This window comes from Lampetra fluviatilis, chromosome 35, assembly GCF_964198595.1.
Source record: "Lampetra fluviatilis chromosome 35, kcLamFluv1.1, whole genome shotgun sequence".
Taxonomy (NCBI): Eukaryota; Metazoa; Chordata; class Hyperoartia; order Petromyzontiformes; family Petromyzontidae; genus Lampetra; species Lampetra fluviatilis.
This window is the reverse complement of record NC_136309.1, coordinates 1,672,403-1,697,060: the sequence shown is the minus strand read 5'-3', so window position 1 is coordinate 1,697,060 and position 24,658 is coordinate 1,672,403. Positions and strand designations below refer to the sequence as shown.

Genomic DNA, 24,658 nt, shown 5'->3' with positions numbered 1-24,658 from the left:
TAAAACTTTGGAAATGTACAGGCGTTTGTCAAAGCTTGTTAAAAGAGCTGACCGTGTGGCAGAGCAAAGGACATTGTGGGAATGGCAAACCATTGAGATTGGAGAGTCCTACTCATCCATGAGCAAGAGCTTGAGACACTGGGCACCGCTGTGCAAAGCTTTGGGCTCGGGTGCAGGGGGAAAAAATTAACCCGTAAAAACAAAGTTTTTCACTATAAATCCTTTATATGCGTGGCGGCTAGAGTCCTCTCGTCCTCTGGCTTGAGATGGCTGCCACCTATGGGTCAGATGATTGCCTGCCACCATTAAGCAATTGGTAATTAAATATAATTTATTTTTTCCTAAAAAGTGTAAAATTTTGGGAAAAACATTTCAGGAAAATGTATTGTCACGCACAACGAGTGTGTGCAAAATGTCAGCTCGATTGGATCACGGGAAGTGGGTTAAAAAACAACCGAAAGATTTGCACGGTCGTAAGCAAGCAAGTGAACTTAATATAGAGGATTTAAAAATCACTTCCCGTTCTTCCACTCGTTCATGTTGGGGGCTATGGTCACCATGGCTTGCACGTGATGTTCTACCACTTCGTTTTGAAAAACGTGTTTTTATTGTTGCTTTGTATTATTTGCAAAGCTGAGCGTTCTTGACCTTCATAGGATACTTATATACTACAATTCCATTGTTAGATTTGACTGGTTTTGCAGTGTGGATCAGAGGTCAGTGCAGAGGTGGCACCACTGAGATTTCTTGGTTCAAATCCAAGCAACTTCCTAGGACCAAATGGGTTTTCGAATGCAGAGTTGATCTCAGGTGATCAATGACTGCACTCAAAAACCCACAAAGATTAAATATAATTTGGCTAAATACCAGCTTGAAGATATCAAATGTATTGCTCGACTCTCATCTCACCTTAAAGAAATGTATATAGCGCCTTAACCAAGGCACTTTTAAAATAACGGTACATGATGCATGTTAATCTCAGCGGTCGTGTGGGAAAGCATTTCTCTAGGTCAGTATTTCTTAACCTTCATTGCAGCCTTGTACCCCCCGCCCCCTTTGGTTCTCGATCGTAAAAAAAGTATGTTAGCAAATACAGGGTTTGATGAAACCTCGTTGTACATACGTGCCCGTGCTGAATGTGTTTCGACGATTTACCTTCTAAAACAATGTGCCATGCCCAGGTTAAGGACCACCGCCCCAAGTGGACCAGATGTAGCATTTAGGTCTCTCAAGAGGTAGCTCAGTGATACACACCCGTGGTATATCTCCATATATATAAAAGGCAAAGTTGTGATTATGTGTGTCTGTTTAAAATGTTTAGCGTACTTCCCGACATGCAACAACCTGGAAATTTGCCATGTGGGTGCTTTCCAGACTGTACACCATGCACAAATAAAACATATATACTTGTTTTGGGGGGGGAGCTCAATAATGCAGAGATTTTTTGCACGGCAAGTGAACTGTGACGTCACATCTGTCACGTGACCCCCGCATGTGGAAGCGTAACGCATTGTAGTGTAGTGGTTAGTGCGCCGCGCTACAAACCCGGCGACCCTAGTTCGATTCCCGCTCACGGCCACCACTGGTGACGATTATTTGAACCGGTCCTGGGCCTCCCCTAGGTCGACTCGGCCTTAAACGAGTAACTGCTGTGGTGCGAACATTGCCACTGGTGGTGAATCCAAGTCCCGGGCGAAGCCGAGTAGTACAGCTAGTCTTATACAAAAAGGGATGCACTAAGAGATAAATGGGTTCATCTTATGGAATGACATCGTGAGGACAACCAGTAAAAAAATTTGAGAAAAATTCGTCGAGAAAAATCACACAAAATGTCCCGATAAGCGAAAATAAACGTTGCCGAAAAAACATGGTCACGAAAACAAAAGCAGGACGCCGGCTTGCCACTTTAATGAAAAGTGCACGTTCACCAACAAGCTCGTAAAAATGATGTTCTTGCAAATGAACGATTTCCCCAAAACACATTTTATTTCGTAAGTGACTTAACAGTACTGTGAAGAATATAACACTTGCAACTTTTTGAACACATTCTCCATCTATCGGTTCTAGAAAATGACCATCAGATTTATATTGTGGAAAAGTGAAAACTGACCACGCAACAATGCGGGGAGGGGGGGGGCATCGTGACAACAGCAGCCAACCACCATGATTGGTGGAAGTCCAAATTGTCCCTCTTGGCGAGCAAGAGCTTTACATTCTAGATGATGCTGACGTGCAAAGCTATAGACTGCCTGGCGGGGGGGGGGCAAGTCACCATTCCCGTTCTTCCGCTGGCTGTGAAGAGATGTTGGGGGCGATGGGGTGGCCGAGATGGCGGCTTGCACGTGGGTATCCAACCATCGTTTTAAAAATGTATCGCGCTCTATGCCATTCTTGAGCTGCGTTTGGTGTAATTATACACGCGATACTGTTATAAAAATGTATTACCTTTGCATTGTGGCTCGGTCAGAAATGCTAAGAGGACACCACCGAATCTAGACAACTGCGATGATGAAGATGGGTCAAGTGTAGCACTGATCTCACCAATGACTTCACAAAAAAAAAGATCAAATTTAATTTTCCAGCTCAGACAATTTAACAGACTGTTGGAGCAAGCGCTGTTAGCGAGCACCTATGAAGGCTGGCACGGCACACGAGGAGATGGGTGGCCAGCACCATGCCCAGCCGCCTTTGTCTCCCCAGTGGTGATGAATGTGCACCGCACCAGGTACTCATTTGAGGCCGAGTCTATCTAGGGGAGGCCCAGGACCGATTCAGATAATCGTCACCGGTGTTGGCCGTGAGCAAAAATCGAACTTGAGTTCGTGGGTTCGTAGCGTAGCGCACTAACCGCTACACTACACACACGTAGAAGTTAACAGAATTATAAAACTGATGCAATAAAAAATAATCCTAAAATGTATCACACTGTTTTACAATGCATACACTGTTGTTAAGCAGTTACACAAAGGAAGCGTTTACCAGCCATGTGGTTTGGCCTCGTAGCTGGAGGAGGCATAAGACTGGGTGCTGTGCGCTGCTCCGCTCCCCGTAGAACCTCCAGTTCCACCCCACCCCCCATAGCCACCTCCTCCCTGCCCCCCACTCGCCCCATATCCCCCAGACTTATTTGCCTGCGACTGCTCCAAAGCCTGTGCTTGGCCATGGCCTTGCCCCTGACCCTGACCCTGCCCCTGCCCCTGAAACATCCCCATCATATTCCAACCACTCTGCATCATGGCAGCCATCACCGCGGGGCTGAGATTGAACGAGCCCAGCGGATTCATGCTCCCGTCTCCTGCTGCGCCGCCAAGGCTGGAGGCATTTGACGCGCTCCCCGCGGCGTTCATCCCACCACCGCCGCCGCCGCCACCGCGATTAAAGGACGAAGATCCGTGGCTCGACTGGGCGGCATTCGACGTCGAATTTGACCCCGTGAACGGACCAAAGGGGTTATTCCCATACCCGTAGCCGTAGCCATAACCGTAGTTGTTGCTGGGTGTGTTATTGCCACTCGAGCTGCCGCTGGAAGAGCCGAAGTTTGCGTAGCGCGCCACTTGCTCAAGGGCGGCGGTGTTGACCGTGAACGACTGTGACTGGTGCTGCGGATTGAGGCCCAGCGCCGAGAAGTTTGGGTTGGCGTTCCCCATAGCGTTGTTGCTGCCCTTGGGATCGGCGCTGGAGATGTGAATGCTGGACCCCTTGATGATGAGGTCTTCTCCACACAGGCTGTTTGCCACCTGTCAATGCATCCGCACGCACGCACACACACACATTTAAAAAAATATGTATATTGTGTTTTAATTTCATTCATGTGTGCAACATTATTGCCTTTATATTGGAACTGCACAACTTTTTGTCATGCATATTTTACCATTTTTAATACTTGAGAAACTAGAATGTTTTGCTGTGTATGAATATCTTTGCATGTTTCCATATCACTGGGACTGCATAGTTATGCTTATGTAGTGTTATATGATTGAGGGGCGATAAGCAAATAGCAACAATCACATGGAACATCCAACAGAAGTTTAGCAATGTATTCAACTTTATAAAGGTGAATCCAAAAAGCTACTCCAAGTAGTTTCTTTACGAAGCACCTCAACATCCAAATGTAGTTTATTTGACATTAGTGTATTATTATTATTAATATGATGAAACTTGTTTACTCAAAAAAGCTTCAGGAGGGTCTTGCCAAGATTTTGCAGGAAGGGGGGCGATTTTGCTGCTGTGTAAACCACATTGAGTAATTTGCAGGCAATATTTCAGCATTGGGGTGTTTGACCATAACTAGGTACACCATAGTGCACTTTTTTGTTATTCAGCCATGTAAGGAAACCAGAGAACCAGGAAATCGAACCCATGCCCTACTCGGCGAGGCTTAAGTGTTTCCCTACACCCTGAATCAATTTAACAATTTTTGTTTTATTTCAACGCTGGCGCTAACATTTCTATCCGTGTATATTTTAAATGTGACCGAATACCAGTATGTAAGGCTCTTTCCTGTCATAACAGAATCATAATCTTCATTTGTCCTGCAGAAATCCGATGAGCTATGAAGCTATCTTTAAGCAGATGTCCAGTAGGGGCATGGGTCAGAAAGTTACAATACAAAAAAATAATAGCAGTGCAATGTTTTAGAAAAGTTAAGCAAATCACTACAAATAAATAATCTAAACACTCGACTGTAAAGGCCACTGAGCTCTTAGTTCTTGTTCAGAAGCGGCCTGGCCACAAATGAGAGCTCAATCGGCTTATCACGTGAAAATGTATTGCAGCCAAATAATCTAGGTTGGTCATTTAAAAAAAGAAAAGGATGAAAATAATCATAAGCATGTGGCAGCAGGCCTTGTGTCATTCCACTGCAAGAGGACATCCCCTCCCCACCACGTGTGCGATGGCAAGGGCAGTGAGCATAGACGAGAGAGGACCTAAGTAACCAGTAAAGTAGAACCTCGGAGATCGAACGCACCAGAACTCAAACAAATCGGTGTTCGAACGATATTTCCGAACATTTTTTGTCCCGGAAACCAAACGAAATTCGGAGATGGAACAGGCAATCGCGACTTGAAAGTACGCTTGCCCAAAGGTTTCTACCACCTCCTCCTCTTCACCACCTTCATCTCAAGCCATCAACTCTCCTTACTACAGGTAAAGTGAAGTTCAATGTTCATTTATTTCATTTATTCCATTAATTTATTTATTGTGTTTCTTGGTTTTTTTTAAATGATTTTATGCATGTAATTACTGTAAACTTCGTGTAAAAATGCTTTGAGCGATTTCTTGTGTCTGGAACCAATTAATGTCATTTACATTAATTCTTATGGGGAAAATTAATTCGGTGTTCGAACAAATCGGTGTTCGAATGGCCTTCTGGAACTAATTAAGTTCGATTCTCCAGAGGGGGGTACCACTGTACAACGAATCTTACTCAACTGCCACCCTACTCACAACGTAACCGGGCAGCTTATCATGCCCGTTAAATGCATGACGGCTAGAACATGCTAATCTTACAGAGATCTGACAAGTTTGGGTGCAATTCCGGGAGACTTGATCGTAGGCGAAGTGTATGAAGTTCCAACCCACCTGCTCATCTGTGAAAGTCACGAAGGCAAATCCCCTGAAAGGTTTGGGAATGAAGACGTCGGTGACTTCTCCAAACTGGCTGAAGTATGCCCGCAGGTCCTCCGTGGTAAGGTCAGGCGGGCAGCGGCCCACAAAGATCTTTTTGCTGTGGAAACCCGTTTCCGACTGCTGCTGCTTGTATATGTACATTTCATACACCCGTGGCGACCATGTCGCAACGGCCAGCACACACACGCACACACACAGCACGCGCACACCCAAACACCACACACACACACCACACAGACACACACCCACCCAAACACCACACAGACACACACCCAAACACCACACACCACACCCAAACACCACACAGCACACCCAAACACCACACAGACACACACCCAAACACCACACACCACACCCAAACACCACACAGCACACCCAAACACCACACCCAAACACCACACACACCACACCCAAACACCACACCCAAACACGCACAGCACGCCACACAAAATTCGAAAGTACACGCATGCACACCCCAAATCGCAAACCATACCCCCACACACAATTCCACACAATACAGCGCACAACACCAAAGCCCATGCCATACGAAATACAAGAACCACCCACACCACACGCCAACAATAACACACCACAATACGGACCCACACAATATACCACACCCAGTGTTCCACACACACATCGTCACAGCATGCCACACAACACAACACACAAAACACCAAAGACCACCAACATGAAGGCATACATAGATTGACACACACGCCACTCACAACATTGTAATCACATTCATATACGCAACCCACATCACGCACGCACACATATCAGACACCCCCCACACGACATACCACACACATTCAGACCCACGAACACACGCACGCACACACCCACACACGCACACACACACACAGGCAAAACCAAATACACGTTATTTCACAAATGAATGCAAATATAACTTCTTCAAACCCTGTTAAAAAACAAATATAAAAGATTACACCACTCAATATCATAATTGCCATGGGGTCAGCCAGTTTCCTATAAACATTAACTTGTGCAGCCTCATACTTTGGATGAAATGTCATACGTGGGTACGAACAAACTCACGCCGACACATACATTCAAATAAACACAAAACATCACATCTATACACACGCACAAACGCTCAACATTCACACTCTCATACACACGCATACACACTTGTATGCACAAGTACACCAACGCACTCACACTTGTAAACTCACCGACACACTCGTATAAACTAACACACCCACACTTACAAACTCACACAGTTGCACTCACGCACTCATGTACACACCACTCACACACTTGCACACACTCAAGCACTCGCACACTGTACTTGTAATCACACCCACACTATCACTCACACTCATATAAAGAGACACACACAAACTCGCACACTTATACACACACTTACACACTAATATTCACATATACAACCACACTGACAGCCACACACAGACTACTACAAAATGAAGATGCACAACCATAGGACTAAACATGTTTAAAATGTTAGGTTATAGGATATTGTGAAACCCTTTATAGTTATACGGCATGTATATTTAGTTCGACAAGTATCACTTACATTTTTAAATATATACAACATATACATACTATTACACGTACTTTTATAGGCCAACACAATTATCTAGACACACCACACTGATGAATGAGCATGTTGTAATGCAGTTGCCGTTACACTTTATAATCCAAAATGCATTGTAAAATATCACTCAATTGAAAAATGCAGAAAAGTCGCAGCCACTGCTCCTTGCTCGGAGAACACGTGAGCGAGTTACACCGATTTATGTGACCCAGGTAAATATATTCCTGCCGTTGGCTCGCACAATGGTGTTTCAACTAATAACGAAGGGCTTCTGCTGACCGCTAACCACCACGAAGGCGACTCCATCTCTTTGCCCACTACATTGTGACCCCATTGATGCTGCATAATGGTGGCTATGTATAAGTATTTAAGGTGAAGACAGCCCTTAAATGGCAAATGGGTCTTATTACGCAGATGCATACTTCAAATTCGGTGTGCACCCCAGTTGAAAAAGTGCATGAAAATGTTTGGTGGTAGAGAAAATTACTTTGAAGTCACACAGGTCAAGCAATTCGTCATTGCGCACTCTGGAACACCACTGCACTGTGTTAAAACACATGGACGTGATGCCACCGCAGTGCCACAATGACACAAGCTTGACCCGATCTTCCAAGTATTTTTTTTGTCACAAAGCTTCAAACTGGTGTCCAACAACGCTTGGGAATACGGCCGAGGTGTACATGTCTTTAACAGGTGATTGTTTTCTGGTTGCATCTTCCTACAAGCCAATGTTCTTCAATTGTCTTTCAAAACGACAAAAAATTTGCCCCCGTCAACTCAAACAGAGCAACAGAAGCCAATGCTGCGTCACTTAAGCAATGAACACCAGTTTGCAACTTCTCATTTCAAATCAAAGTTATAAATCTGCCATCAGCAAGGCTGCAGTCTGCCATCATCCAAATCAGGGAGCTCAACCACCACACAAACCAAAAAGACACATTCCAAACACTACCAATCATCTGTACAATTATCACACCTACACAGCACCAGGATTCACAACCGTCAGGATCGTAACAATAAAACACCACCACACCCACATTCGCAAATCGCACTGAATTAGACCCACTCAGGCCAACGCATGTATCACCAGAAGGCAATTGCATCTTCATAGTCATACACCTAACTCCATAAACTGCATCGGTACCAAAAAAAATGTTTTCAATCAAACGCACGCTTACGCAACTCATTGCCAATCCCAAGTATCCACAATCGCCTAACGACCCACACAGTTCCACAATCAATTTCTCACCCAATCCACACACCTTTTCCACCTAACTCTGCTAAATAAGCACGCGCACTCCCACGTACCTTGGTATTGGGCAGCTTGACATCGCACCAGCGGCCACCAATCAAGTGCCGCTGCGAGATGGCCTTCAACTGACTCTCGAACTCACTGAAGCGGACAAAACCAAACCCCTTCGAAGTTCCAGACTTGGCATCACGTTTAACCTGCAAAGGAGAGGAATCGTTAGATGTTAAACTAAAATGAGCGTGGGGGAACTCTTGCCTTGCGTATTTTCGCTAAAACCAAACCTGTAAATGCTCCATGATCTGTGCCTCGCAAAAGGAACCTCCATATATTACGTGCTGTAATTTTGGATTTTTGGTGATAAAACAATAAACAAAAGTTTGATTTGCAATGGTATTTTTTTCAAGTAACATTCTACTTGATCAGTCTGAAGAACCTGCCAAAACATATTCATAGTTTTTTTTTCTCTGACCGAGTTTGACAGTATAGTACAGCCGTTAAATGCTTCTTGGTTTTTTTCTGCCTTTCAGGATAATCATCCACCGCTATGTCCAGTGATGTGACAATCCAGCCGACACCAACGAGCGGATTTCACCGCTTCATCTCCGCGATGTTCCCTTTCTTGGTGACCATCGTTCAAAACCACGGGCGGTGTAAAGGCTAGCGACCCGTGTCCTCAAGCTCACTTTAATTCGCAGTCAATACCTTCAACTTGCAAATGCATTCCCTAGGTTTTAGGACACATTTTGGTGAATAGAGGAAGTAAAAAAAACCAGGACCACAAATTGCATACATATTCCAGATGTCCAATTCAACCATCTCTCTGTCCCGCGAGTGGAACGTACCTGAACCATGAGCACGTCCCCAACCTCTGTAAAGTAATCCCTCAGGTCCTGCTCATTGCACTTCCACGGCAGCCCCAGCACGATGAGGTCGGACGTCTTCTGCACGGAGCGCTTGATCTTAGCCACGTTCCACGCATCGCTCTCATCCATCTTGCGTTTGTTGTCTACGCACGCACACACAAAACCAAATGAGCGACTGCTTGAGCTACGGTGCAGTGCAAATAGTCAACATATCCATCGTTAACCGATGGTGTGTCGCATGTTTATGCCTAAATAAACTCGGTAACTTTATAAAAGTGACCAGGTACACGTTGATTTATATTGTATAACTGTAAACATACATAGTGTGTATACGGCTAGTATATGCAATAAGCATTGTGAATATGTATGTTTATAACCCACTGTTAATAATAGATCACGACGTTTCGATCGCAACAAGCGACAAACGTCGTGATCTATTCTTTTTTCTATCTACGTGACTTTACCGAAATAACCCAAGAGTATGGATTCCTGCAGTCACGAAAGCTTCAAATCAAGATCGCCTTTGCAACAATTACATACGACGTAGCCCCCGCCTATACTCGCTTCAACGCCCTTGCAGATGCATTCCCCGCGAGAGGGTTTACACGTTGAAGGCTGTGGCTCGGCAACTTGTACACACACACGGTGGATTCGGGGCGTAGGCCGTGGGGAAATCCAGAGCCACGCATTACGTGAGCGGAAACACGAGGCCTATCACACGCACAAAGACGTCGCGTACAAAGACTACCGATTAAATATAAATGTTGTAATATGTAATTTGGAAAATCGATTAATATTATAACGTTTGCAATGTAATATTGCACGTGTGTTGTTCGCTGCGAACCAGGCGACCCGAATTCGATTTCCCGATTAGGGCCCACATCAGTAACGATTTCTGAACAGATTCTGGACCCCTCCTCTTCGGAGGTCTATTCACCCTCAATCGAGAGCCTGGTGCGATGTGCGGTATAATCGTTACTGGGGAGACAAAGGCGGCCGGGCGTAATTCTGGCCACACTCCACCACCTTGTGCATTGTACCCTGCCTCGTGTACCCTGCAGGCATTCAAAGCTGCTCGCTAACGTCACTAAACCCCAGCCTGTAAAGGCAACACGGGGCATATTGTCTTTGATAGCCCTTCCCCCGAGGGACACGTGTTCGAGAAACACCGCGAGGCGCTGGAGTTACCTCGTGAGTTTTATCCTGCGCAAATGCGAGGACACTGCTGTTATAATTCTCACAACTATGACAACAAAAAACGATACACGTTGCTTATTTATTAAATGTGCCCAAGTCCCTCCCGTATAACATCTCCTATCCTTTGGGAACAGTGGCGAGGTACAAGTTGTCGGCCTATTGTTATCTATAATTGTAATTGTTTTCGGCAAATTGCATATAAATTTGGGGTACAATACTCGGTACACATTGCAAATTTGTGTACAATTGTATACGTTTTAAAACTCTGGTGTCCCCCCCCCCCCCTTGGGGAAAGTTGACGATTTAAAGTCAAGGGAATTTGTTAAACCACGCCAGTAATGTCGTGATGCTGCGTTGGAAGTGATGCATAAAGCACAAGTAGCAAACTCACGATCTTCAAAAACGCTGTGGCCTTAAAAGGGAAAAAATAGGCTGCGTTTCGGGCAATATTCAACAGGTGGGGACTGCACATTATACACCATGGGGCTCGGTGACCAGATTTGCAAGAGACCAAGATGAGCGTAACCTGGGTCCCGCAAAATAACAAAAATATTTCCAGCAAACCCAAGTTGCTTGCCGAGAACATTAATACAAATGCATATCATACTCTTAGGTATCATTCCGCATCCGTTTAACTCGAATCAAACGAGTAAGTGGTGTGCGCTGTGCAAACATCACCACGAGGGAGACAAAGGCGGCCGGGCGTGGTGCTGCCCCCCTCCTCGTGTGCCCTGCTCCATAGGTGCTCGCTAACAGCACTTACCCCAAGTCTATGAAGGCTGCAAGGGAGATATTTTATTGTTTAAACCCCCCTTACGCCATGGCGGGAGGATGTAACGAGGCAATCCACATGGCCGGCATTAACACACCACGCATCACCGAAACGTTAAAAAAACGGCGCTCCTCTCTCATCTACCTCGCTCGTTCCATCTCTCTCTCTCGCTCTCTCACCCTTGGGGAAGGTGACGAGGTACACGTGGATGCCCCAGGTCGCGGGCTCTGGCGGGTGCAGCGCACCCTCGGCGAGCCGCAGGCCGCGCAGGGCGCGACCCTCTCCCGCGCGATACCGAAGGCCGCAAGCGCCCGGGAACTGCGCGGCAACGCTCGACAGCAGCACGGTGCCGTCCTCCTCGGCGGGGATCTCGATCGGCTCCTCGCCCTCGTCCTCCGCAACGCGCACGTACGACGCCATGGGGTTTTGCTGCTGTTGTTTGCTGCTGTTGCTGCTGCTGCTTCACGCGGTGTCCGTAGCGGGCCGCTGGCTGCTGCTTGCACAATGGCGGCCTCGTGGAGGAGCTGGAGGCGGGAAACGGAAGCGGAAGCTGCGACTTAGAAGGGGGCGGGGTCAGATGTGGACCGGAAGCGGAAGTTTGTTGACCCCCCCACCACTATCCCCCCTCTCACCACTATCCCCCCCCCACCACTATCACCCCCCCCCACCATCCCCCCCCCACCATCCCCCCCCCCCACCATCCCACCCCCCCACCATCCCCCCCACACACCATTCCCCCCCCCACCATCCCCCCCCCCCACCCACCATCCCCCACCCACGATCTCCCCCCACCATCCCCCCCCACCCACCATCCCCCCATGTGGTACAGAGAGGGCCTCGCTAATAAACACTGGCAGGGCACGTGGGTCGATTCAAGCAAAACCCCCGACCTCCTTTAGCAAAGGAGGTCTAATGATGTAGATGCTCACCCCGAGCCCTCATTACTTTGATAGTGCAGCATTGTCTTTGAGCTGTGGACGCCTTTTGGCGTCCTCTGGTCGAGCACCAATTGGGTCGAGGCTCAAAAGAAAGCCGTCCCTTGGTGTGGACCAATCTATTTCAAGGACAATGCATATATATTATCATAGTGTGATTTGTTTGCATTTTGACTGCAAGTATTGTGGTTAATGCAGTAACATGAATCCTTGTAAAAAGGTTTCAGTTTTTGTTGCCAGAAAGAAGAGGAAAACCCGATTAATGTGATGAGGTTTTGTTGTTATTTCTGCTTTTGGCACCACTACCAAATCATGCAGTATCACCAAATAATTGGTTCACCACTTATCGGGGACTTGAAGGAAGGAGGGATGTTTATTGCTCGACCGTTACGTGCGGCAAATCGGTCGTCGTCTTTTTTGGTTTCCCGATATTTTTCATTTCGTTGCCGTTAATCCCCCAAAAAATGACATTGTGACCCAGAACTGACACTCTCCCGGGATACATGAGATGAAACATTCCGTCTGGTATAGCCAGTCATCAACATGAGTGGAGGAATCTCAGCGTGTTTAAGGCCGAGTCCACCTAAACGAGGCCCAGATACAGGTTGAAAATGGTGGATTGTTTCTCAAGGCATCCAGCCACCACGAGAGGGCGCCACTGAAAGCGAAATCTTCACCAATTTTTACTTTAAACACATTCCTCCTGCGGAGGGAGCTGGTAGGAACGTTGGGTTGCTCGGTCAATGGCCAGGGTCAACGGCGGCGTGGTGTATTCCGCAAATATGCCCGACTGTGAGGGCGGGCACAAGCCGGCGTGAGTAGGTTAAACGTTGAGTTTTATAAGGACACCACGGGGTGACCAGCCCCTCCCCACCCAGCCCCACCCCACCCAGCCCCACCCCACCCAGCCCCACCCCACCCAGCCCCACCCCTCCCACCCCCCACACAGCCCCTCCCTCCCCACCCAGCCCCTCCCTGCACGACGGACACAATAATCCCCTGTGAGCTGGTGTAACCAGGAGGTTCCTACCAGTACCACATGTACTTAACTGCAGACATGATTCCCTGCAAATGGTTTCGGTTTGGTGTTTTAAAATCTTAACGCCTGTTTCATTCCCAGGAAGGGTAAAACCTATTCACCCTCTTCCTCTTCCACGCATTAATCCCACTCACGTGGGGTCCGCTAAAACGTGAACACTTTCGCACTTGAGAACGACCATTCTGCTCCCCATTGTTCAAGGAGGCGACGTCACTCCCCCAACACAGACAAAGGCAAAGACCACCCGTGTAGCCTGTGCAGACTGTTGTGGCAAGTGCTGTCAGCGAGTAGCACGTATGAAGGCACACGTGGGGGTGGGTGGCCAGCACCACGCCCGGCCGCCTTTGTCTCCCTCGTGGCGATGTTTTTACGCACCGCACCAGGTACTCATTTGAGGCTGAGTCGACCTAGGGGAGGCCCAGTACAGGTTCAGATAATCGTCACCGGTGTTGGCCGTGAGCGCGAATCGAACTCGGATCACCGGGTTCGTAGCGCTAACTACTACACTACCACTCCCCTCCCCCAACACACACCACACACATTCATACAAATACCACACACCCACCCACGCACAACACTCCCACCCACACATGACACTGACTTTGAACAAGCGAGACAGAGAGAGAGAGCCTGCCAAGCGGCTGGGGGTGTTCCACAGCACAGAGAGGACGATCGCCACTCGCCTACGGCACTAGGCATTCGTGTACAACGCGTGTGACACTGCACGCACGCTGTGTGTGTTGAACTTCTTTCACGCCGTACGTAGCCAACCGTGCTAATCGGAGGTGCGTGCGGGGTTGACAACAACAACAACAGCAAGACAATTCTCGGCCAGCAGACTGCAGGCGAACGTAGCGTGCGTTCGCGTGAACACGACACACTGATTTCTCGCAAGAGACGCGTCTCATCAGCACACGCGCGCACACAGCATCAGAGCCATGCACGAGTTCGCTTCGCCTGCTCTCTCGGTGCCTCTGCTTCTCATCTTCGTCCTCCTCCTGCTGCTGCTGCAGAGGAAGAACATCTTCATCACGCGGCCCTATCGCTTCCCTACGGGGCCCCCGATTCTGCCCGTGCTAGGCAACTTCATGTGGTTGGGTCGCAATCCTGTCGCAGGGTTACAGCAGGTGAGAGACGGATGGTTTCGGGACTGGGCTATTCCGATTGTTGGAATTGCCCTTCGGGTTGGCTTTGTTTTTAACCGGGTGAGTATTCAAGACGTAGGTAAAACATTAAAATTAATAAAAGCTTGTGTTGCCTCCGAAACGTCGTGATTTTTTTTATTTTTATTTTTATTATTTTATTTTTATTTTACTTTTATTAATTTTCATTATTTTACCTACGTGACTTTACCGAAAAAAACCTAAGAATATGAATCCTTGCAGTCACGAAAGCTTCAAATCTAGAATATTCGAGAGTGGTCAGGATAGTCGTGGGCGCGAGATTTTTTTCCATGTCAGCAAGTGTTGGTTGGCTCTGTTTGAACCGGGTGAGTTTCAAAGTCTTGTGTACGAGAGTTTTCTCACCAGCAATGCTGTTTAGTTTGCTTTCACCCAGGATAGTGTTCTGGGCAAGAGTGATGGCAAAATAAATACAACATCAGAGGCAAAAAAAGGAGCAATGGAGCAACATCGAGCACTGATCAGGAGCAACCATAGCGCAGTGGGCAATTTGATGCTACCAACTTGCTGTTAAACAGCAGAGCACAATTCACAAAAGTCAACGCAAGTTACGTTTCAGGAAATTGACCTTCATATCACGAAGGGCTATTACCAGAAACAATGCCGATTACTGTATATATGTGTGTGTTTTTTATTTTTAAGGCAGTGTTTTTTTTTTATATAAATGTGAGTTTGTTGACAATAAGCCTACAACAATACTTTGTTATGTGGAGGATATGTATGTTGATGCATTTGCAGTTTGTTTTGTTACTGTTCGAGCTGGGCTCTGCCTTGCCCCTTAGCAGTGTGCATCCTGCCATCAGTGCTAGGTAATGCATGCAATGCCCTTTTCACTTTGATGCCTGTGTTGTTCACACACGATGATGACAATTTGACATTCCTTTGACTCAACCCTCCCCTCCCCTCAAGAACCAAACAGCTCTTTCCATCTCTGCACGGCTCTGTGTCACCATGGCTCAGGGTCTTGACTGCGTCGTACACTTTGGATTAGCCCTGTGTGTTTAGCTCTCTGTGAGATGACGACGGCCTGGGAAGGGAGACCAGTTGTCTAGATTAGCAAGCCTGACTCTGCTGATGAGGCCCAGACGATCGATACTGGCCCAGCATTCGCTTCACCTGTTGAACCTGTGTGGAGATATTTTATTGCAAATATCTTTCTTTTAATAACATATTTTGCCGTCAATACAATTTTGTTGTAAGTAAAATGTAATTGTAAATATTTGTTATATTTTAATCACATTACTGGACATTTATATGTACTGGACGTCTGTGAAAAAGAGCTTCATAGCTCATCGGATTCCTCCAGTGTAAATAAATATTATGATTCTGGACATTTAGAAATTAAATAAATGCTGTTACTTGAAACATTGACCATCGTGTCAGGCAGAACCGGCCCTAGACCTTTGGGGGCCCTAAGCAAAATTTGGTTGGAGGCCCCTTTGATGTATGATTTTTTTCACCCACGAGCTAGCAGTGACTCTAGGGGGCCCTCTGCTGGCCACGGGGCCCTTTGCAATTGCAAGGGTCGCTTAGTGGCTGGGCCGGCTCTGATGTCAGGCAACGCGGTATAACCTGAAACCACGTAGATGTATTCAGCACAACTGCAAAAAAAACACCAAGTATTGCCAAAACAATGTTACTCAGCCCTTGTGTTTTGCACACGATCACACGCATAGCGTGGTGGATGGCGGGTTTGTCAGCTTCTAACTGAACATCACTTCTGTCGTGCAGATGGCCACAAAATATGGGAACGTGTACAGCATATTCATTGGTTCGATGCCACTGGTGGTGGTGAACAGCTACCAACTCGTGAAGGAGGTTCTCATGTCCCACGATTTTTCCGATCGACCGTACATTCCACTTATGGAAATAACGAAACAAAACCTTGGTAAGTGGAATTTCTGCTCAAGCGATATACCGTTGTTTGCTTCATGCTGCCTTTCTAAAACTATTGCCAAGCAAACCCAAACTGTTCTGAGCCCTTTCGGTAAAGTCACGTAGAAGGAAAATAATAAAATAATATGAATATTAAAAAAACTATAAAAATTCGAATTTTCTTGCTGTGAATTTCACACCTGATGATGATTGCTTGTGTTGCAGTCGAAATGTCGTGAGGATTTTTATAGTTTTTTTTATTATTATTTATTATTTTATTATTTCCCTTGTACATGACTTTACCGAAAGAACCAAGAATATGAATCCCTGCAGTCACGAAAGCTTTAAATCAAAATTTGTTCTGAGCCCATTCTAAAATGGCCCGGCATGGCTTTTATTTTGCCCTATGCTTCGGGAGCCACATGACTCCACCACAACGGCAGGGAGAAGATATGATAATAATTTTTACCCGAGGGTTATAAACACACGTGAGCATGCAAACGTTACACAAGGATATGCGCGTACGAAACCTTAAAAATTCCAACGTCGTGTACGACATTTGACTGTGTTTGCTCTTTTGCGCCGGTTGATTGCAGGCATCATAGGTGCTCCGTACGGCGAAGCCTGGAAGCGACAGCGCAGATTTACTTTGTCAACCCTCCGTAATTTTGGATTCGGAAGGAAAACCATAGAAGAGAGAATCCTCACGGAGGCCGAGGTCCTCATGGAAACCTTCAAGCAGGAGGGTTGGTTGCCGTCGATTCTTCGTGCCACTTTGTTTGGAATGCACAGCCCCTTTTTTTTGTAAATTCTATGCTGGATGAGGGCCATACATCACCACAATGGTCGGTCTATGTTGGCGAAGGGGCGGGTGGGCAAGACCAGTTTTGAAATTACTCGCCACTGATGTTAGGCATAGCCATGAATCGAATTTGAATCACTGCGTTCATATTACAGCAAGCAAACCACTGTACTGCAGCTTTACCTCCACGCTGCAATAAGAATATCATTTTAAAAAACCCTCTGGATATGTATAGTCCTGCCAATACCGGCCAATCTCTCTCCTCCCTTCTTTAAGCTTCTTGAACGTCTTGTCCACTCCCGCCTTACTCACTACGTCTCATCTCATCTTCTTTACCCTCATTTCCAATCTGGATTGTTCCCCTCCCATTCAACTGAAACTGCCCTCCTCACTGTACGGAATCATCTAACAAACTCTGCCCATCCGTAATACTGTTTTTTTGGGTGAGATCGTGTAAACATATAAATGTGTCGTTAAACCGCCACCACCCGACACAGCCAATGAGAAAGGGTTGTCACGTAAACAGAACGTGGACAATTCGTCACTAGTACAGCACACCGGTGTGTTGGAGAGCCAAGCCACAACATTTACAATCTGAGTACGACGTTTCACCAGTAATTACAACCAGCTTCATCAGGCGACAGCCAGATTTGTGGAGAATCTGGCTGTCGCCTGTATTATGTATGATAATAGTCACGAAAGCCTACGTTTCGATTTAAAGCTTTCGTGACTGCAGGGATACATCTTCTTGGTTCTTTCGGTAAAGTCACGTAGAAGGGAAACAATAACATAATTAAAATAAAACATAATAAAATACAATTCTCACGACGTTTCGGCCACAACGCAAGCAGCCGTCCTCGTCGTGAGAATTGTATTTTATTATGTTTATTTTTTATTTTTTTCCCTTCTACGTGGTTTTACCGAAAGAACCAAGAAGATGAAAGCCTACGTGTTAAACAAACTGCCCATGCTGGCCTCTCCTCAATCTTCATTATTCGTCGATCTTTCCTCAGTCTTTGACACAGCCGATAACCCCACACTCCTATACACCCACTCCAGTCTCGGTATGTCCAGCACACCCCTCTCCTGGCTGCTATATAATTCTGTATAAGATAAGAGTGCCACTGCGTGTGTCTTCATCGAATCGCATGCAAGCGCGTGCACGTGTGTGTGTCTGCACTCTGAGGTTTGCCACTGCAAAGTGAATGAATTGTATATGTTTTTTGCAGCCACAGCCTTTGACCCTCACTTTAATATTAACAACGCGGTCAGCAACATCATCTGTTCGCTGGTGTTCGGGAGCCGCTTTGACTACGTTGACCAGCACTTTCAGGAGCTGCTGCATCTCATAGAGGAAAACTTGGTGCTGCAAGGGGGCCTACTTGCGCAGGTCAGTCAACATTTTCTTTTGTAGGACTGATGTTCTAGTGTCGTTCACTGTTGTAAGCTCCCCAACCTCGTTTGCTCACAGGGCACTTTGACGGATTGGCTTGGCAAGAGGTCCTCAGTGGAGGCTTTTTCCCAGAGCCCTCGAGTCTCCGGCATGTTTCCCCTTCTGAAGTTGACAAAAGCGGAGGGAGAAGCATGCATTTTCAAGTTGTGATGGCCGTTCCCATGAGTTACAGAAAGTTTTTTGTTATTTAATCCGCATTTTTCTATTACGCTGTGGAATAAATATTTTAAGAGCAAGTTAAAGAGATGGATGTTCGGAATAAAACAATAAAAATAAGAAAAACATCAGCACGAGCATCCTTCGCAAAACGCGTGACATGCGTTTCTGAAAAACAACGCGTGAGTGGAATCGTGCCGTATGAAGTCTATTTCCCTGTAGACACACACTTGCTGAAGGGGGATGGCAATTCCGAATGAAAAAAATAATATTTAATTTAAATATTTTAGCGTTGACTTTACAAAATACGTATGCATTTAATACTTAATAATAATATTAACATTACAAAAATACTTAATAAGGAGTTAAACATTTTTGTTTATTTAAAATATTACTACTTACAAAGATTACTGAATAAGGGGTAACGTCAGGGCTTGTGGAATGCTTCCGCGGGCTGCTTCTACTTGTGGATGGCTGTGGGCTGATCAGTGCAGGGGTTGTAACGTTTCTTTTGTTATTTTGAAAGAAAAGATTTCCAAGAAGAGCAACCGTATCTTGCAGCGGCACGCATGATGCAAACAAAGACAGCAGATCTCAGATTACTATGCCCAGCGCGTGCCACTCGGCGCTGCCATGATGTAGTGACGCCACGAGATTTGAGTTGGTTAACCTGTCAAATATTTATAGATTTTACTTTTTTAAATCTTTGAAAACTAGTTTTAGTTAGAATTTTTTTTTAAAAATGTGTTATTTCTTGTGCGCGTACCTGTGAAACGCATCACGTAAGTGTCAAGCATGTCCCTAAAAGATGAATGTGTAACTGCGAATTCACACAAGGGGGGGGGGGGGGGCGTTAAACAAGGGACGCCTGTATTGTGTTCACCAATGCTGTTGTTAAATCTCTAGAGAAATCATCAAAGTGGCAACGGGTAGGACACGTCGTGAGAACAACTAACGTGGAGTGATAACGAGAACGGGCAGACATGCTAAGAAGGAAGACGGCGAAAGAGTATAACGAGATGAAATCAAATGGTTTGGAGGCCACAACGGGACATTTAGAACTCAGGAATGGAAGAGAACGGGGTGGGAGCGTGGGGGGGGACACGCTATTGCCCAGCAGTGGAAAATCACAGGCTGACAACAGCCGTAGTGACCACCCCATCTTGTGCACTGCACAGCGGTTCGTCATACACATCTCAACCCAAACTCTTTGGTTATTTCGGTAAAGTCACGTAGGTGACAAAAGAAAAATACAAATAAATTAAATCACGACGTTTCGATTGCAACACAAGCAATCATCACCCGGTGTGCCAACCAGAGCAAGAAAATGTTTACTGAAGTGGGAGAGAAGCCGGAGTTAAGGGGTTTACATAAATTTCGATTTAAAGCTTTCGTGACTGCAGGGATTCATCTTCTTGGTTCTTTCGGTAAAGTCACGTAGAAGGGAAATAATAAAATAATAAAAATAAAACATAACAATAAAAATAAATGTTTTATTTTGTTTTTTTATTCTTATTATGTTAGATTTTTATTATTTTATTATTTCCCTTCTTCGTGACTTTACCGAAAGAACCAAGAAGGGTTTACATAAATCAGAGAGGGCGGTGGGGGGGAGAATAAGGGGAGGGGGGGAGCGTTGCGTGTGCGCTAGGGACTGGGACGTGAGACTGGGCAGGGGGGGGGGGCTAGAAGTAAGAGGATGCGGTGCCTGTTTTCTTTTTCTTCAGATCTGCAACATATTCCCAGTGCTGTGCAAGCTACCCGGGCCGCAGCAGAAAATGTTAACCTCGCAGGCAAAGGTCCAGGCCCTCGTGGACGCCAAGATTGCCGAGCATCGTGCAACGCTGGACCCGAGTAACCCCAGGGACCTGATCGACGCCTACTTGGCGGAGATCGAGAAGGTTTGCGGAAGAGCACAAACAGTCTGACGATAGTTACCGTGAGTCCCCTGGTTTTTCCCTCGGCATTAGAATCAACAACACGTGTTTGGAGGATTTGGCTTCTATACGTTTCCACGTGTTGAGACACTTCGTTGAGCTTTCATTTATGGCCAAGACGCTTCTGAAAAACATCTACATAGCTCAGTGGGCCTTACCTGGTGAAATATAAACAAAAAAGGCTATACGGGGGATCTTTGTCTTTGTTTCGAAACAGGAGAAGGGCGACCCGAACAGCCCCTTCAAGGACAAGCATCTGTCCATGGTGACCTTGGACCTCTTCATCGCTGGCACCGAGACGACCTCCACGACCCTGCGCTGGGCCCTGCTCTACATGATGGCGCACCCAGACATACAGGGTAGGGAGTGCAGCGCATTCGTGGGCTGCTTTGCTGCTTGTCGCAGAGGTTGTTCGTGGTTCGAGTTCGGTGGCTGCCCTGGTTAATACTGGGGGGCGGGGGGGGGGGGCAATAACCATTAAAATAAACACGGCCTGCAAAATGATTAACACTAATCGGAGTGAAACACGTTCGAAAGGAAGCTGAATTTCGCCGAATTGTTCAGTGTGACCCAAAGGATATAGTTGTAGGTTAATGTCCGACAGCGTCTTGGATTAAGTTATTGCTATCAAGTTCCATATTTAAACACTCAACTGTAGTCCTAGTTATTTTCGACATTGCAGTATCCTTACTGATTCCGCAGTCATAACGGCCTCCTTGTTTACATATATAATCATCTATCACGCACGTCCCCTATCCCTGTCCTGGCGTTGCCTGTTGGGGCAGCTGCCTGCCACAAGGAGATCGACGAGGTCGTGGGCGCGGACCGCCTGCCCTCAATGGAGGACCGGCCCAAGATGCCCTTCGTAGACGCAGTCATCCACGAGAGCCAACGATTCAGCAACACCGTGCCACTCGGCGTGGTGCATTGCACATTGAAGGGCGTGGAATTTCAAAACTACCTGCTGCCCAAGGTACCGCGAGTCATTTGCTGGACTTCTATTGTTCGCTCGCCGACTCTATTCATGTGGTGAGCCTTGGTGAAAGCTGTCCTGGATAAGCTCCCAGCACGTGGAGCGAAACTTCGGACATCGTGTGGAATGCCACGTGGTAAAACCCCGACAAGGCGTGTGAGAGCTGTGCGGCACAAACGCAGTGGCAAGGAAGCCTTCGTGCCCGAGAGTGTCTTTTAATCAGTCTGGAAAATCCTAAAATGTAATTTGCAGTAACTTTATAATTAAATCTTTACTTAAAGTAGATAGATCAATCTACGTGGCTTCACCGAAAGACCCAAAGAATATTTATAATTAAGCTTTCTTCCCGTTTCTCTTTACTTAAGGTCATCTGTTTCCCTCCATCAGCCAGGATGCCAGCATCTTTGTTTCATTTCAGTGTTTGAAGTAAAAGTTATATATTTTTCTTCAACATTAACAGCATCCATTTTCTAGCGCCATCCTCTTCGGATTATAAGACGCACTTTTCCCCCTGTATATTAAGCAAAAGTTAGGAGCGAGTCTCATAATCTGGTAGCTGTGTGTGCACGTGAGCAGATTTGTACTATCTCTATTGACACTCGACACAAGTTTGGGGTGCGTCTTATTTTCCCCAATTTCCAATACGGAGAACACGGTCGCGATTGTTGGTTAGTTTTTCCAGTGTTATCAACCGTACTCTGGGTGGTCGGCACTCATCAAATGATATATTTTGTTGCGTGTACCACAGGGAACTATTGTATTGACGAACTTTACATCGGTGCTGTTTGATGAGAGCCAGTGGGAAGCCCCACATGAGTTCAACCCTGGCCGCTTCCTGGACGCCAGCGGTAAATTCGTCAAACCCGACGCCTTCCTGGTCTTTTCTGCCGGTACGCTTACATGGTTTAACAAAAAAAAGTAACGATAACAATACTTTCTCGATTTAAAGCTTTCGTGACTGCAGGGATTCATTCATCTTCTTGGTTCTTTCGGTAAAGTCACGTAGAATGGAAATAATAAAATAATGAAAATTAAACATAATCAAATAATTCTCAAGACGTTTCGGCCACAATGCAAGCAGCCATCCTCAGGTGAAGAACAGGTCTGTCGAGAAGACATACCTGTGGCCGAAACGTCGTGAGAATTATTTAATTATGTAGTATTTTTATTATTTTATTATTTCCATTCTACGTGACTTTACCGAAAGAACCAAGAAGAACAATACTTTCATTTTATATAGCGTCAATCGTGCCAACGGCGTTCCCACAACGTACAAGGATGTGAAATAACAATAGTTTATGTATACATCGCCAGGTCCACGCGTGTGCCTGGGAGAGAACCTGGCCAGGATGGAGCTCTTCCTGTTCTTCACGTCTCTGCTGCAGCGCTTTCAGTTCTACTGGCCCGACCCGGCTTCAAAGCCAAACCTGGAGCCCAAATATCAGTTCACGCAGGCACCGCAGCCGTACAAGATGGGAGTGCGCCCACGCAACTCTTGAATCGACAAAAAGCCGGGACACGTTCGACGTACCGGCAGGCCTTGCAGATTTTCCAGCGCTGCCGACGATCCTCCGGCAAAAATACGGGACAAGGTGGCAACTTTAGCAGGGGGCAGCCTTGATGTTTGCTCCAGAGCAGCAAGGGTGCACATGCCAAGGAGGGTGTAGACCCGTGTTCTTCTTGGCATTCTCACTGCCCGTTGTTTAAAAATTTATATATAATTCTTAAGCAGTAATTTCCTTCGGATGTCTGTTAAACATTTTTTTTTTATTAATGTGACAGCTATTGCTGTCTTCCATTAATCCTTCAACAGGCACATACAACGAGTATGGCAGCAGAGCAAGTTTTCCAAATGAATCGTTGCGCAGTAGCGTCAGCTGTGCTTGTTGAACATGAGTACATATACCGACACTTTGGTGGTACACATTCTACAAAAGAGGGTGGATGTATGTGCAGTGAAAGTAACGAGTGAAGGGACCGTGAGTTTAAAGACGTTATTTTAGGCAGCCAAATCAGATGTATAGCGGAAAAATGCGTTCAGCAAAACTATTTCCCATTTAATAACGTCACACGCAGTGAGAGGGTGGGACAAACAACGAAGGGTACGCCGCCGTATCGCACCGCTCGGCCGTGCAGCTTAAGTAGTTCGTCGTCGACTGCTCATGAAACCACGTGCATTCCGTATTATAACGAGCGCGTTCCACATTATAACAGCCGCGTTCCGCATTACAACGGCTGCGTTACGCATTATAACGAGCGCATTCCGCATTATATCGGGCGCGTTCCGCATTGTAACGGCCGTGTTCCACATCATAACAAGCGCGTTCCACATTGTAACAGCCGTGTTCCGCATTGTGACGAGCGCGTTCCGCATTGTAACGGGCACATTCTGCGTTTTGCAAAGTGTTCCCCGGTGGAAGAACCGCGTAATTGCGAAAACGCGTAATAGTGTGAACACACGTTAAGCGAGGACTTGCCGTACAAGTATCTTAGCCAAGTATCAAAACATCCTCTTTCTCATCTTCGACACGGAAACATTTGACATCTACTTTATGCCCATCTCAGACTATGCTGACATGACATTATTGCATGATATCAACGATGCGAAAATGATATATCCATTTCCAATTTATGATTTCTCGCGGTGCACTGCAAATCTCGAATAAAATGACCAAATTGTCTTAGCCCGTGTCTTCATTCACACGAGCTCATTTCGTCTTGTCATAGTTGAGCTCCGATCTCTGGTTGGGTCGTCGTTAGTTGATAGTCGTGTGCTTGTTTATCCACCCCCCTTCAGTCATTGCTGACAAGCGACTACTCTTTTGGAACGACAAACGGCACCACCGCCGCCTACCCGCAGCTCAATGCCCGCTTGCGCCGCGGTTCGCCGGCGTTGAGTCGAGGTGAAGCCTGGCTACCCATGAGACACTGAATTCTAAAATCCGTCCCGAGAATGTTCCTCGTGCTGAATCAATGCTCCTGAAACGATGCCCTCCAAGAATACCACGTGGCC

At 46.4% G+C, this 24,658-nt stretch overlaps 2 protein-coding genes across 7 annotated transcripts; one reads left to right on the top strand and one right to left on the bottom strand.

The window, feature by feature from the left end:
* Positions 1-1,964: 1,964 nt before the first annotated feature.
* On the bottom strand, positions 1,965-11,855 carry LOC144944481 (TAR DNA-binding protein 43-like). Of its 4 annotated transcripts, none has more exons than XM_078872659.1 (5): positions 11,474-11,855; positions 9,305-9,468; positions 8,519-8,659; positions 5,584-5,751; positions 1,965-3,737 (listed from the first exon to the last, which is right to left on the bottom strand). In XM_078872659.1, exons 1-5 carry the CDS (start codon positions 11,712-11,714, stop codon positions 2,976-2,978), a joined length of 1,476 nt encoding a protein of 491 aa, XP_078728785.1. In that variant the 5' UTR covers positions 11,715-11,855; the 3' UTR covers positions 1,965-2,975. The 4 variants fall into 4 exon arrangements, with proteins under 4 accessions (XP_078728785.1, XP_078728786.1, XP_078728783.1 ...); XM_078872660.1 differs by having other exon boundaries at positions 5,584-5,748; XM_078872657.1 differs by having other exon boundaries at positions 5,584-5,757; positions 11,474-11,854.
* A 2,009-nt stretch (positions 11,856-13,864) lies between these two features.
* On the top strand, positions 13,865-24,420 carry LOC144944480 (cytochrome P450 2D15-like). 3 transcript variants are annotated; one of them, XM_078872653.1, is made up of 9 exons: positions 13,865-14,395; positions 16,181-16,337; positions 16,921-17,070; positions 18,356-18,516; positions 20,463-20,636; positions 20,890-21,031; positions 21,458-21,645; positions 22,394-22,535; positions 22,960-24,420. In XM_078872653.1, the coding sequence occupies exons 1-9, from the start codon at positions 14,207-14,209 to the stop codon at positions 23,142-23,144; spliced, it is 1,488 nt and encodes a 495-aa protein (XP_078728779.1). In that variant the 5' UTR covers positions 13,865-14,206; the 3' UTR covers positions 23,145-24,420. The 3 variants fall into 3 exon arrangements, with proteins under 3 accessions (XP_078728779.1, XP_078728782.1, XP_078728781.1); XM_078872656.1 differs by lacking the exon at positions 13,865-14,395 and adding an exon at positions 14,410-14,473; XM_078872655.1 differs by lacking the exon at positions 13,865-14,395 and adding an exon at positions 14,697-14,757.
* Positions 24,421-24,658: the final 238 nt, after the last annotated feature.

Coding starts and splice junctions, on each gene's coding strand:
- LOC144944481 (XM_078872657.1), bottom strand. CDS start 11,714: ATGGCGTCGTACGTGCGCGTTGCGGAGGACGAGGGCGAGGAGCCGATC. Junction 9,469..11,473: donor CCTCGTCACCTTCCCCAAGG/GTGAGAGAGCGA, acceptor GTGCGTGCGTAG/ACAACAAACGCAAGATGGAT. Junction 5,758..8,518: donor TCAAGCTGCCCAATACCAAG/GTACGTGGGAGT, acceptor TACATATACAAG/CAGCAGCAGTCGGAAACGGG.
- LOC144944480 (XM_078872653.1), top strand. CDS start 14,207: ATGCACGAGTTCGCTTCGCCTGCTCTCTCGGTGCCTCTGCTTCTCATC. Junction 16,338..16,920: donor AATAACGAAACAAAACCTTG/GTAAGTGGAATT, acceptor GGTTGATTGCAG/GCATCATAGGTGCTCCGTAC. Junction 18,517..20,462: donor AAGGGGGCCTACTTGCGCAG/GTCAGTCAACAT, acceptor CTTTTTCTTCAG/ATCTGCAACATATTCCCAGT.